At 51.9% G+C, this 14,218-nt stretch overlaps 1 protein-coding gene across 1 annotated transcript in view; it reads left to right on the top strand.

The window, feature by feature from the left end:
- Positions 1–12,603, top strand: part of CUNH3orf20 (chromosome unknown C3orf20 homolog) — an 89,258-nt gene extending 76,655 nt beyond the window's left edge. Inside the window, exons 11-15 of the mRNA XM_047096211.1 lie at positions 1,079–1,382; positions 3,925–4,032; positions 5,367–5,509; positions 11,689–11,820; positions 12,443–12,603. Coding sequence (XP_046952167.1) covers positions 1,079–1,382; positions 3,925–4,032; positions 5,367–5,509; positions 11,689–11,820; positions 12,443–12,539 — 784 coding nt within the window. The 3' untranslated portion in view covers positions 12,540–12,603. The remainder of the gene's footprint in view (positions 1–1,078; positions 1,383–3,924; positions 4,033–5,366; positions 5,510–11,688; positions 11,821–12,442) is intronic.
- The last annotated feature ends 1,615 nt before the right edge of the window (positions 12,604–14,218 follow it).

The following is a 14,218-nucleotide window of genomic DNA, read 5'->3' as shown; positions in this document are numbered from 1 at the left end:
ACACTCCTTTAGTGCTTTTAGCCAGGCTCTTTACATCTCTACTTTGTCCTTCACTTCCCACTTGTGTGGAGCCCAAAGATCTGCCAGGGGTGAAAATCTAGGATGTTCTCAGGCTTTTTCTAAACATGGTTCCAATCCTGGGCATGCATGTGTCCCTTTAGATTCCCTAGTGTATGTGGAACCTTCCAAAGTCTTTATTCCCTCATGAATTTTTCCCTAGCCTCTTATTCCCCAGCTTTTTGGTTTTGTACTATGTGCCTGTGTGTTATACCTTGCACCAGGAGGTTGTATCTGATATATTTCCTTCTAAATACTTTGAGAGATGCTGCCCAGGAGAAAATTCCAAGGTGGGAAATACAAAGGCAAGCCATTAGCCAATCCTTCAGGGAACCTCCAGACACATCAAACCACACAACCACAGTTCCTTGAGAGCAAAGTTCATATTACCATCTCTGGTATCAGCAAACCACACCAGGAACATGGGCTGCCATCCCCATGAATGCCACCAAGCTGGGGAGTGGGGGATAGTAAATGAGTAAGTTAAAACACCACAATACTCTCTTATCAAAATATAGCAGTTTCTATATATTCCACTTTCCTCCACTGGAGGATTTCAGAAAGTAGTGACATAACGTGACTTAGGTTCTAACAGGAGCCAGGATCCCCCAGTCTGGTGTGTGCAGAATAGATTGAAGAGGGGTCAGGGGAGAAGGCAGAGTACCATTAGGAGGCCCTTGCAGTCATCCAGGCAAGAAATGATGGCAGCTTGTGCTGTGTCAGTAGGAGTAGGAGGGCAGGAAAGCGGATGGATTCTAGATCGTTCTTGAATGTAGAGCAGACAGGCTTACTGATGGGTTGGATGGGGTGTGGGTGTCAGAGAAAGAAGAGGGTTCAGGATGACTCCAAAGTCTTTGCTGGATGGGTGAAGGAGTCACAAGTTTTGCCCCTGAGGAAACTGAGGAACACAGAGGTTAGGGACACACACACCATCCAAGGTGGTGCTGCACCAGCAGGTGCTAGTGGGGCAAGGACCTGAGCCCTGCCCACTGAGCACCGGCCCACTTGCTTCTCATTGTAGGGGGAAGGCCCAAGAGGTGCGCAGCCCCACCAGGTGGGCAGCCTCGCCCTCTGACTGCCCGCTGGTGCTGCGGAAGCTCATTCGCAAAGAAGACATTAGGGCTGGCTGCAAGTGCCTGGTGAAGGCACCCCTGGTAACCGATGTGGAGCTGGAGCGCTTTCTGTCTGCGCCCCGCGACCCCAGCCAGGTACTGGTATTCGGGATAGTCTCAAGCCAGAACCCCACCAGTACCGCACAGCTCCAGTGGATGCTGGACACACTCTACAGCCACCGGCAGCAGGGCCGTGCCTCACCCTGCATCCAGGTTGGTCTTGGGCCCAGCTGAGGAGGCCCCAGGGTCCAGGCATCAGGAACCTGGGGGGAGGACCTCCCACAGGGAGGCTAGGACTGGCTGAGCATCTGGCTGAGAGGCTGTCCTTTGACCTCAGCACATAGGCCTTCTTTTACTTCCTTTTCTCTTCCAGGCCTTTGTACACACTCTTCCATACACTGTCTGCCACATTTTGCCCCCTCTGCTCTCTCTGACTCATCCTCCTGTCCTGAGATGAAAGTCACCACATTTATGTGGGTGCTTTCTCTGCATTCAAGATTTTTCCTGCCATTTTCATCCAGGGCACTGACCATAGCTGTGGTTATATATTGGTATGTAAGTACTTAGAACAGAGATGGGCTCACCACTGGGTACCCAGGGCTCAAGAATATTCAGACTGTAGCCAAGTACCTACTGTGCACAGGCCCTGTGCCAGGCCCCAGGGAGGCTCCCAGCATGGTGGGGAGCACATATAGCACTCCTGAGCAGGGCCATGAAAGGCCAGTTCCAATTTGCAGGAGCTGGGAGCAGGTCCTGTCACCTCCAGAGATCAGGGAGAGTCTCCCAGGATGAGACGGTTTGGGCAGGTGGGTGAGTGTTCCTGGAAGAAGCAGGGAAAGGGGTGCTTGAGGTCCCTGTTCAAGGGTCTGTCAGTCAGGGGTACATGGAACCACCTTCTCCCCATCCTGGCTGCAGGGTCCTTCCTGAGTCTCATCATCATCCTCAGTCTGTAGCCATCTCTGGCAGGGTTAGCACAGTTCAAGGGTGGCCCCATCCCCACCCTGACTGGAGCAGAGGATGTCATGTGAGCACATGAGCTTCATGTTCATCTAGTGACTTCCTTCAAATCCTCTTGGCCCCATGCCCTCTCTGGTCCACTGTCTGCCCTTTCTCCCTTTACTGCAGACACAGAGTCTAAGTTTTTGTGTTTGCCCTGGGGATACCTTCTCCAGCTTTGCTCCCAGGGGTGCAGCCTCCTGACCCCATGAGCCTACCCAGCTAGTGCCAGGAGCTTGGCATTGGAACTAGTCTGATCAGACACCAGAAGGCTTTTTACTAGTTACATACATCAAAGCCATGTATGTTTTCTGGAGTCAACCTCAATTTACATAGATTTAGTGAAAACTTACTGAGTTCCTGCCCTGCACTGATCCGTGCATAGACAGATATGATCCCTGCCCCCATAGGACCTTAGAGGTGACGCTTATTTACCTTGGGGCTATTAATTGTTTATTAGTAATTATTCGTAAATGTAGGATGCATGGCGGTCCAGCCCAGCTGCGAGAAGTGCGAATGGGGACTGGGCCTGACCTGAGGTGGTTGAGGCCAATGGAGGAGTGGATAGTGGGTTTTGAGGGGTGCAGAGGACAATTCTGGAAGGAGGTGTCAGATGTCACAGTGACTCTGATTCCACCATTCCGGTGTGTTTGGTTAAGGTAGAAATGTTCCCTAACGTCTTGCTCTGAAAGCTAAAATACCAAATACAGTTCTGGGTTTCACTTTTTTTTATGTTTATTTATTTTTGAAACAGAGAGCAAGAGTGAGCAGGGGAGGGGCAAAGAGAGGGGGGTGGACAGAGGATCTGAAGCAGGCACTGTCCTGAGAGTGGAGACCCTGAAGAAGGGCTCAAAGTCACCAACCGTGAGATCATAAGCTGAGCTGGAGTCAGATGCCCAACCAACTGAGCCACCCAAGCACCCCTGGGTTTCAAATTTTAAGTAGAAACATCAGGGGTGCCTGGGGGGCTCAGTCAGTTAAGTGTCTGTCTCTTGATTTCAGCTCAGGTCATGGTCTCACAGTCCTAAGATTGAGCCCTGCATCAGGCTCTATGCTGGCCGTGGAGCCTGCTTGAGATTCTCTCTCTTCCTCTCTCTCTCTGCTCCTCCCCTGCTTATGCACACTTACTTCCCCTCTCTCTCCAGAAAAAAATAAATTGAAATGTCATGTAGGACAGTTAGAGGCACCTGGAATAAAAGGCAGATCAAACCAGAAAACATCATACATTAGCCATATTAATGGATTTGTAGCATCCAGAAAGGAGGGGAAAGAGACCAGCTTTCCTTTGGATTGCCCAGGTCCCACCTTGAGATGTAGGTTTGATTCAGGTCCTGGCACTGACAGGGGTTGTCCAGAGGGGCAGGGGGCAGAGGGTGGAGGAATCCTGAAAATAGGTACACCCAGGAACACAGTATACTTCCAAATCTCCCACAGGGCTTCTCCCAGGCAAAGGGAACAGTCAAGTCCTGCAGACCCTAGAGTGTGGGGCTAGTGGCTGTCAAGTGGTGGGGCACAGTCATCTCCATGACAGCTTTCACAGGCAGAAGGCCCTAGATGAACCCAGATGCCTAGATGGCATCCTTTGGCAATAGTCATGGTAGGTGTGCTTGTGGAGGCCGAACAGCCTGTTGAACAGGAGTTGGGAGGGGATGTTGAGGGGCTCCAGGATTCCATGGGAACTTGGCCTGGCTAAGAATTCTGGAATCTGAGTGCGTCCTCTTGGCATAGGATTGATGGGCACTTATTTCTCTGTTGGAAGTGCCAGCATGACCCCTACCGCCTGCTACGGTATGACCTGGACAGCGCCCTGCAGAAGAACCCACCACTGCTGGTGAAGAAGTATGCTGTGGTGCAGGGGATGGTTCTGGTGAGCTGGGGCCCGGCGGGGGATTCGCCACCAACTACTGACAACCTAGTCCCCCATAGCCCCTACCCTTGTGGAATCACAGATACGGGAGGGGAAAGGAGAGAGGGTCTGTGGGCTCTGAGGCAGAAGGCCTGACTGAGAGTCACCCATCACATGGAGCCAGGGCTGCAGCCCAGTCTCCCGTTTGCAGCCTGACCCCATGCATCCCTCATCCCAGAAGACTCAAGGGAGCGAGGGACACCTAACCTGGAGAACCAAATTCTCTTTGTCTGTTTTTAAATAACTTTTTACTAAAAGCAGGGCATTGTAAAAATATATGTATATTTATTGAAAAAATTTAGAAAATAATTGCTTCCCCGTATTACCCAGATTGTCTCATTTGTTCACACAATGAGGATGTACTGGGCAGCTGCTGGATCCAGCACTATTGGAAGCCCCTGGGGCGTGCCCATGCTAACATTTTGGCCCCTGGATTTTTCTGATTTGGGGGTCCTGCTTTTTTTAAATGTTTTTTTAAATTTTTTATTTTGAAGAGGGAGAGAGAACAAGTGGGGTGGGGCAGAGAGAGAGGGAGAGAGAGAATCCCAAGCAGGCTCCTCACTGCCAGCATAGAGCCTGATGCAGGGCTCAATCTCATGAACTGTGAGATCATAACCTGAATTGAAATCAAGAGCCCAATGCTTAACTGACTGAGCCAGCCAGGTGCCTCTGGAGTCTTGCTTTTTTAATTGTAATTTTTTAATCACTGCATGAGAATCGGTCATTTGATTTCTCTACCTGTGATCCTTTTGTTGGACATTTACATTATCTCCTTTTCGTTTGGGCAGTGGGCCATGACAAATAGCACTCTAATGGATATCCTTGCACAGAAATCTTTGGACAGGTGTCTATTTGCTGGAGACTGACATGTAGAGAGTGGGGGTTCAGAGAGCCATAGGACAAGATCCCTACCCTCAAGAGCTCCCATCCCATGGGGCCAGCTGATCAATGCATATGGATAAGTGGGCCAGCCAGCTGTAGGAGGGTGGAGTGGGTCCCTCTGAGCAGGAAGAAACCCTTCAGGCCCCAGGGCTCTGGAGCCCTTGTGTGTGAGGTGACCTCTGAGCAGGTGGGCCAGCAGAGGGCAAAGGCTGGGATGGTGGGGCTGCCCTCTGACTTGGGAGACCTTGATGGGGAACAGGCTCAGCCACACCTCACTGGGCGACTTGGGGAGGGTAATACCCTTTGCCCGAAACCATCAAAGAAAGGCCTGAATTCTGGCACAGGCTCTGAGGCCCATGGCACCATCCTGAGATTCAGTGCTCTTCTGCTGTTTCCTTCCTATGTGTTGACAGATGTTTGCTGGGGGAAAACTCCTTTTTGGAGGCTGCATTTTGAATGGATATGGCTATAGCAGGCAGAATCTGCTGAAACAGATCTTCCAGGCTCGACAAGACTGCAAGATGGGCTACTTCCTGCCAGACAACTACAAATTTAGGTAAAACAGGAAAAACTTGGGGTGCAGGGCAAGGACGGGGTGGGAGGAGACCTTGCTATGGAAGAGACACTATTAGGGACAGAAGCTGGCAGCAAGACGGAAGACTTCACAGGTGGCAAGGAGGAATGAGGCCGTGCTGTTGGGACACAGGTCAGGGGAAAGTGCCCTCTTGGAGAAAGAGGGACACAGGATGATTTGCACAGTGCCAATTTCTGTCGGGGAAAATAATGGAGACAGGTTTGGGTTGGGGTCCTAGTGACATCCCTGCCTTTTGCCCTACGACACCCTACCCCATCCTCAGTGCGATCCCAGTCCTGCTTCTCTGTTTACCAGCAGGGCCATGTAGTCAAGGGTCCCTCATGAGGTGAGTTCAGTCCCTTGTAAAGGGAATGGGGTGGTGCTGGCTTAAGGCTGCCTCTTGGCCACTGAGCGTAGGCTTTTCAACCAGGTGACATCCATCTATGGAGTGACTCCTAGGCCCAGCTAGGGTGAGATGAGCATACATAGGTCTCTTGGTTCCAGAAGCATGCAGCCTGGTCCAGGGAAGGAGCATGGGGTTTATGACATTGCTGGAGGCTGTGTTAAGAGCTGGCAGTGGGTTCTGGAATGCCTGTGAAAATGCAGTGAAAAATTTACTGGGTCAGGAGTTCCAAGAGGAAGAGAAAGCCTCAATTCTGCTCTTTATAAGCTGGGGAACCATTAGCCTCCCTAATCCTCATTATCCTCACCTTTAAAATGAGGGTGATAATTCCCACCTCCTGGGGTTGTTGTGAGGATGTAATGAAGGCGTGTTTGCTGAAGTGCCATATAAACCAGAAAGTGATGAGAAGACACACATAAAAAGCATCCGCCTGCCTGGCACGTGGGCTTGCCTTTGACTGTGCCCCTACCGCGTGGAGTCGGGACAGCAACCCCACCCCGCTCCCACCAGGCCTCTCTGCTTTCTAGGAGTCCTGACACCAATTTCTCCCCAGTGCACTGAGTTGGGGCCATGTCAGAGTGTCTGCCTGACCCTATAGAGGTTCCTCTAGGAGGATCTGGTAGAGGTCAGGCCCTGACCCCAGCATCCTGGACAGCTTAGTAGAGAAGGCAGGATCCTGAGGAGCCTGTGGACATCAGGAAGGCAGATGCTGGCAGGTGCAGAGAGGAAAGTCACCGAGACCCCAAGGCCTGAGACTCAAGGAGGGCTTGGAGGTTATTCAAGACCAGCTCAATGACAGTTCCAGCTAGAAAGGGAAACGGAGGCTCTGGGTCTGCTTGGGCTCAAGAAAGAAATACACCAAAGACAGAAGGGGGTTGGGGAGGACGCTATCCAGAAGGCCCACACTGAAGATGAACTGAGACCACTGGAAGGTGCCAGAGACAGCAAGCAAAGGCATTTTCAGAAACATTTAACAGATGGGGTGCTTAGGGGTATGGTAGATGGGGATGCCAAAAACTAGTTACAAAAAGATGTAGCTCTTATTTGACTTCCACTGTCCCTCAAAGGACCACTTACTTTCTCTCTGCCTCAGCTTCTTTGCCTGCAAAGCAAGAACAAGCATAGTTTCCACTGTATGGGGTTGTGAGAATTAGATGAGCCAGTGTGTGTGAAGTTCTGGTACATCACTAACATTTATTGAGAGGTTACAAATTATAGCTGTTAGTGCTGTCATTATTATTACTAAAATGAATTCCAGGTTCTTAATTTGTTATATGCACGGGTTCTAAAAGGACTTAATACTTACAATGGTTTTCAATAATTTTTTGAGGAATGATGGAGAAAGAATCAGCAAACCACACACACACACACACACACACACACACACACACAGAGTCTAGGTTTTTGGAAGTGGAAAGGGGAGGATTCCGGAGACTATAAACCGGTAGAACTCCTCTTAATTCCAGAATGGCCTATTAGGTTGGCAGTTTGAAAGCACTTAGAGAAAAAAGAGTGGAATTCTACAAGAAAATGTTGCCATAACAACAGTTCCTTTATCTCTATCTGTGGAACAAACCACCTCAAGTTTAGTGGTGTAAAACCACACAACCGTTGTTTATTACCATCTCTGGCAGTTTGGGGGCCAACCGGGTTCAGCTAGGTAGTGCTTGCTTAGGGTCTCTCATGTGGTTGCAATCAGAAGTTGACGGGCTGGAGTCATCCCAAAGTCTTGCTCACTCAAGTCAGGTGGTCCGTGGAGGCTTTCAGCCGCGACAATTACACATGGCTTCTCCATGTGGCCTGGGCCTCCTCAGATATGGCAGCTGGGTTCCAAAAGCGAGCATCCTGAGACACAGCCAGGTGGGGACTGGGTTGCCTTATATGGCTTGGCCTCATAAGTCATGTATGTCATCACCGTCCACTCCATGTGACTCCCTAGGGCCGGCCCACATTCACAGGAGGGAAATGACACTACACCTCTTGACGGGAGGAATGTCAAAGAAATTTGGGACACGTTCTAAAGCCACCCGCTGGCCCGATTCCTCTTCCAGCAGGGTAACTAGAATAGTAGTGAGACACGCTGTCAGCCTAGAATACCTAACTTCAAGGAAGACACTGGGTGAGATCTCTTGATGTCCTCGTGAACTAGATGGATAGACGGGGCTCAGGCAGCTGCTTGCTCGGCCACACCCAGTAAGTGGTGGTGAGCCTAAAGGGCAGACCTCTGTGTTTGGCCTATCCACTTTTTCCCTAAATATGCAACTTAGATGTGTTCATGGAAGCCTGACTGATCATTTGTGCCCTAGATGGGGAGAGATGACAGAGTGGGAGTTTGCAGTAAGCTCAGCCACCAAGCAGGGGTTTGGGAGGAAAATGAACAAGTGTTTACTTTTAGTCGTGGAAGGTTTATGGTCAGTGGATGTTGGAAGCCCCAGCGTGATAGTCCGTTATGCTGAAAAAAGTAACTTAGAAGTCAGAGCTATCGGTGCAGCCCAAGGGAGCCATAGGTCCTGGAGTGCTAGCGTTTTCATTTCTGCGTCCTCTGTTCCAAGAGGGACGCTAGCAGAGCTCTGGCAGGGGGGGTCCTCCCTGTCCCTTGGTGGGAGTCATTTCTTCCTTGCCAGAGTAGACTTTCAGCTGCTTGGTTTTATGCAGCTGTCGTGGGAGGATTCGAAGTGCGGAGGTGGGAGGGAGAAAATACAGGTGGGCAGAGTAAATGCAGGAGGGTGGGCAGAGCCGGAGCACAGATCCAGAAGGGCTGGGCTGCTTACCCGGCACTCAGAGGAGCCAGCCACAGAGACAGCCATCCATCTGGGCTTGGGGTCTGTGAGGCCACCGTGGAGAAGCAAGGGCTGTGAGCAGGGAGGGGAGTCGGGCTGCCCAGGGAAGTGGGGCCCCCCACTGAGGCCTTCCAAGCCCCAGCGGAGAATGGGGTGGGGCCCCTGCTAGTGAGTAGACTGGTTGTGAAGGAGCAGGAGGGTGGGGGCCAGGCCAGGCCAAGGACAACTGGCGGGGTGGGGGGAGACTCATGCAGGGCTAGAGAGACCACTCTGCCCGGAGGAGAAGGCAGTGTGTTGGGAAGCGCTGTGTTAGGCTGTGCCAGCCCAGAGGACTGGGTATCCTGTATCACATGGCCCACCTCCCTTCTGTCTGTGTCCTTTGCTCATGCTCACAGCCTGGCACATTGAACCCCCTTGGGAAACGTTCACTGATTGAAGACCTAGAGCTGATTTTACCCCAGGGAAGCAGAGGGCAGGTCAGACTGAGGAAGGGCCGGTTGACAGAGTGTCCACTGATAACCGGCCCTCAAGGCCATCCGGCCGCCCCTCATATACCTCCAGTGGTGGGAGGCTCCTCTCTCCAGAAGCAGCTCCCGCTTTTAACCTGGCAGTCCTGCCATTCCTTCCAACTCCTGCATGCCCGGCCTCGTGCTCGGCACTGGGGATTTGGAAGTGAATAAGACCTCAACCTGCTTTAGCTTGGCTGTTCCAAAGATGCAGAAACTGAAGAAAAAGAGCAAAGGGCACTAATCATCAGAGGACACAAGTCAAAACCACAGTGACACACGGCTTCACACCCGTCAGGATGGCTGCTGTCGGAGCACCAAAAATAGCAAGCTTTGGCGAGGATGTGGAGGAGCCTGAGGCCACGTGCACTGCCGGCAGGAATGCAAACTGGCACGGCGGCTTTGGAAAACAGTACAGAGGGGGTCCTCAGAAAGTTAGAAATAGAATTATGGTGTAGCAGCTTCACTTCTGGGTAGGCACCTAAAAGAATTGAAGGTGGGCTTTCAAAGTCCATAGTGGCACTGTTGGTAATATCCAAGAAGCAGAAGCAACCCAAGTGCCCGTCCGTGGATGGATGGAGAAAGAAAATGTGTTCTGCGCACGTAACGGAAAAGGAAGGAAATTCCGACACGCTACAACACGGATGAACGTTGAGGGCATTATCCTCAGTGAAATAAACCAGGCACAAAAGGACAAATACCACGTGATCCCACTTACATGAGGTCCCCAGAGCAGACAGAAAGTCGGAGGGTGGGTGCCAGGGCTGAGGGAGGGACAGTGGGGAGTTTGCGTTTAATGGGGACAGAGTTCCAGTTTGGGACGACGAAAAGGTTCTGGAGATGGATGGTGGGGACGGCTGCACAACAGTGTGAATGTACTTAATGCCACTAAAGTGTGTACAAAAAAATGGATAAAGTTTATGTTATGTACTTTTAACCACAGTTTAAAAGTGGGGGGTGGGGGGAAATGCTCTGTGGGTGCTTTGCAGCTGAGGGGGCAGGGAGAAAAAGGGGCTATTTTCCCCAGTTAATGAGCTCCCAGGGCGAAGGCTGCTTTGGTCTCCAAAGCCCACCCCGCCTGCTCTGGTAACCAGGTCCATTCTCCATCAGCCCGGGGCCAGATGGAGGAGACGGACTCCCCAGGTGTCAGTATGTGTCATTTGCCAACACGGCCCCAGGCCTGGTGGAGGGTCTCACCTAGGGACGCCGCTGATGCTCCCACCATCCTGGTCACCCTGACTCTCTCGCCATGTAACCTGTTATTGGCAGCTGTCACATAGGAGTCCTTTTCCGGTGCCCCACTGGGCTGGACTCCCATTGCTCCATTTACCTATGTTTTGAGTTCCTAACAAATGCTGAGCCATGACCCACCCTGGGGGACAGGGGTGGGTCGGGTGCTGGACCAGGGCACTCGGCTCAGGAAGCCTCAGGAGACCCGCTCCCAGAATCTGCTTTCTTGCCACCTCTGCAGCCGGGACCAAAGGGGACGGGGAGACAGCCAGGTCCACACCTTCCTTTTTTATTTTTCTGGGATTCTCAGAATGACAGAAGAGGCCCTTGTCTCCCCGCCCCTGCTCATCTCTTGTCGTGAAACACCCTGCCCTCAAGCAAGTCACATAGCAGGGGCTCAATTAATGTGAAGAAATGAGGAGTAAAAGGGCCTGTTCCGTCTCTGTCCTCATTAGTTTCCCAAGACTGCTGTAACAGTGCTTCACACACTGAGTGGCTTAAACTGGAATGTATTATCTCATGGTTCTGGAGGCCAGAGATGGCGGTGTGGGCAGGCCATGCTCCTTCCATGGGCGCTAGGGAAGAACTCGCTCAGGCTGGTCTCCTCGCTTCTGGTAATTCCTTAGCTTGAGGCAGCATTGTTACCCCAGACTTCGCATGGCGTTCTCCCTGTGTGTGTGCTTGTGTCCACACTGCCCCCTTTTTATAAGGACACCAGGTATTTTGAGTTAAAAGTCCACCCTACTCTGGTATGACTTCATCTTAACTCATTGCCTCTGCAGTGACCCTATTTACAAGCAAAGCCACAATCTGAAGTACCAGGAATTTGGACTCCCCCTACATGTGAATTTGGGGAGGGGGACACAGCCCCTAACACTGTACACAAGGACTTATTTCCTGGGCATCCTGTGCTCCCTCCCTCCCTTGCTCACTGTATGGAGCCCTCCTGCCCCATTGCACACCTTTCCGATGGTCAGTGCTGGGTGCACAGGTGTCGCTCGCACAGAGTTAGGGTGACTCCAGCCCTAAACAGAAGCCAGAGAAGCTGACCTCCGGTGAGTCTCTGTGTCCCCAGGGGTCAGACTCTCCCTTTACCCACCCTGGTGAGGGGCAGCCCTGTGTCCTTTTCTCTCTCGGAACCGGAACATTAAATGGCAGCGCTAGGTGAGGGCTGCTTACTCAGGGCCCCCTCAGGCTGTGGCTCTGCTGAGCGTTGCCCTTCCTTCCCTGCCTCCCCTGCAGCATTTCAACCTACATCCCGAGCCTGGAAGACCCTGACTCAGTCAAGAAAACAATACCAGAAGACATCCAAGGAAGCTTCTCCTCACTGACCATGGCGGACCAGATGGAGGAGTCCTCCCCTGAAGCTGAGAAGTAGGTGCCCCCCACCCCACCCCGGCCCAGGGCTGAGGGGCCCTCCTGTGGTAAACAGAATGGGCGTGGCTCATAGCAGAGCCCCTGGCTCTGCTGCAGGCCACAGAGTCCATGTGGGGCTAAGTGGCCTTGGGCAAGTCACTTCCCCCTGGGCCTGGGTCATCTCTAACCATCCCTGACAGCTAGCCCATTTAATCAACACAATGTCCAGTTGGGCATTGCTCAGCTCCCCGGAGCTGCTGGCAGTGGTCTGGGTGGTGGCCATCGAGGCCTTTTGTGGTGAAATCCTACAGTCCAGGCCATCATCAGTCTGAGATGAGTGGAGACTGCCCACTGTCTCCCTGCGAGAAACTTCCTAGACCTTAACTTGGCCATGTTAACTGAAATGAATTATGTATTCTGCAAGGGCGTGAAAAATCACACATTTCTTACGAAGATGGAAAAACAAAACTGTTACAGTTTTTGTTAGAAAGGTTACAGGTGCCACTGGGACCCCCCAGGTTGCAGCAACACCCAGAGAGCCTCAACAGTGCAAAGCAGAGGGCCAGGGCTCTGGGCCCCGTTCACACAACCTCTCTCCACCCATTTCCCAGCATTTGCTTCTCTCTATTTTGGTTTTTAGAATGAAACAGCCTGAAGTGTTTCTGCATACTCTCAGCAAAGCCAAGAGAGGCAGTAAGAAGTCGGCCATCTGGAAAAAACAGCCCTCCAAGAAATGATGCTGCCCCCACAGCTACCCAGAGCTCCAAGCCTGGACACAGCTCCTCTCACATCCACCCCAGTCCTGCCTCCCAAGCCTCCCACCCCCTTTCTCTAAGCCCCTGCATAATAAATAAGCGTGCCTCCAGCATCTGGGTGAGGCCGTGGGAAAGGCTGGCTCCTACGAGGCCCCCCACAGACCTGTTCCAAGCTGAGTCCTTGGAAATGTGGTTCCTCTGACCCAGAGCTTCCTCTGTAACCAGTTAAACCAGCCAGAGAATCTCCCATTCCCAAGGAAACAGGTATCTCACTCTAAGGGGGCCAAGCCAAAGGATATATTAACCCTGGGGAGGTCTTGGATGGGACTGAATTGTGCCCTCCTACCTACCCTTCACTAGGTGGAAAAGGACTCTGTTTCTGGCCCAGATGGAAAAGAGGGTGAGAGAGAAAGAGGGAGGAGAAAGACAGAGAAGAGGAGCAACAGATGGGAGGAAAGGCAGGGGGAGAGATGGAGAGCCGCTGAGAAGGGGCAGGAAGAGGAACGAGGGAGGAGGAAACTAGGGAAGAGGGAGAATAAGGGGGCAGGTGGAATGAGAGGGAAAGGGGCATGGAATGGGATGGAAAAGATAGTGATATCTATTTGTCCCAGACAGCCAGAGACCCTGTGCCCTGCCCCTCGTGTGTTAATGTCTCCATTTAGCCTAGCCTCAGTGCTCTTTGATGGATTAGACACCTCTTCCCTGGCTGATAGGCCTGAAGAATCCTTGCCAGCATCACCGGCCCAGAGATAGCAGCCCTGTCTCCCCATCTCATGTGCTGACTACTCCTGGGTCATGGTTCCCAGCTCTAGGCCTGTTTGTCTGAGGCTCCTGAGAGCCACTTCCTGGAGCAGGGCATAGACCCCAGAGGGTCTGCCTGCTTCTCCAAACTCAGAAAAGACTTCAGACCCTGATCTGTGGGCAGTGTTTGGTGATGTGCTCTACACTTAGCTACTTGTGCCCCTTTTTAATAGATGCTTTTTTAAGCTGAAGTTTTTGAAGGTTAATGTTTATCCTTTGTATCCTGCAAAGGCTTATTTTGAATGATACATTTATTCCCCTAGAAATGGATTTGAAATGGCATGCTGTGTTCTTAAGTCTGCATCTTTTGATACCTAAGGGCCTGATATTTGCTAGGTGTCTTGGGCACATAACTCTTCTCCCCTCTGTCCCCCCCACTCAAGCACAAGGGCACACAAGGATTGGAAGGCAAGGGGAGGCAAGTTCCACCTCTGTCCTGGCTTGCAGGCACCTTTATCCCCTCAGGCAGGATTCTGGTAAAGGTGAGAATGCAGACACCGACCCTCCTACCTTCCTCCCGGAATTGGACCTTTGGGCCTGCATGCTAAGTTGGACACTTCACCTGCTGCATGCACAGGTGAGCACAGAACTGTCCCTAAAGGACAGACCCCAGCCCAACTCAGGATGCTCGCCACACTGAAAAGGGGCTCAAAATGAGCAGACTTGAGCAGCAACATTTCCCACTGGTGGAATAGGGCCCAGTGGAATGTCCAGTGCTACAAAATCAAACTGTCCCTTGAGGACATAGAATGTCCCTTCACCATAGAAATACCAGGAGAGGGGGATCAGGTTCCACCAACAATGCCTCCAAAAAACCAGGTGTGTTGGGGCGCCTGGGTGGCGCAGTCGGTTAAGCGTCC

This window comes from Lynx rufus, unplaced genomic scaffold, assembly GCF_022079265.1.
Source record: "Lynx rufus isolate CCGP_SWC_20201006 ecotype Redwood Valley unplaced genomic scaffold, mLynRuf1.p SCAF_4, whole genome shotgun sequence".
NCBI classification, from domain to species: Eukaryota; Metazoa; Chordata; class Mammalia; order Carnivora; family Felidae; genus Lynx; species Lynx rufus.
The sequence above is the reverse complement of the archived record's forward strand: the minus strand, read 5'-3'. Positions and strand labels throughout refer to the sequence as shown.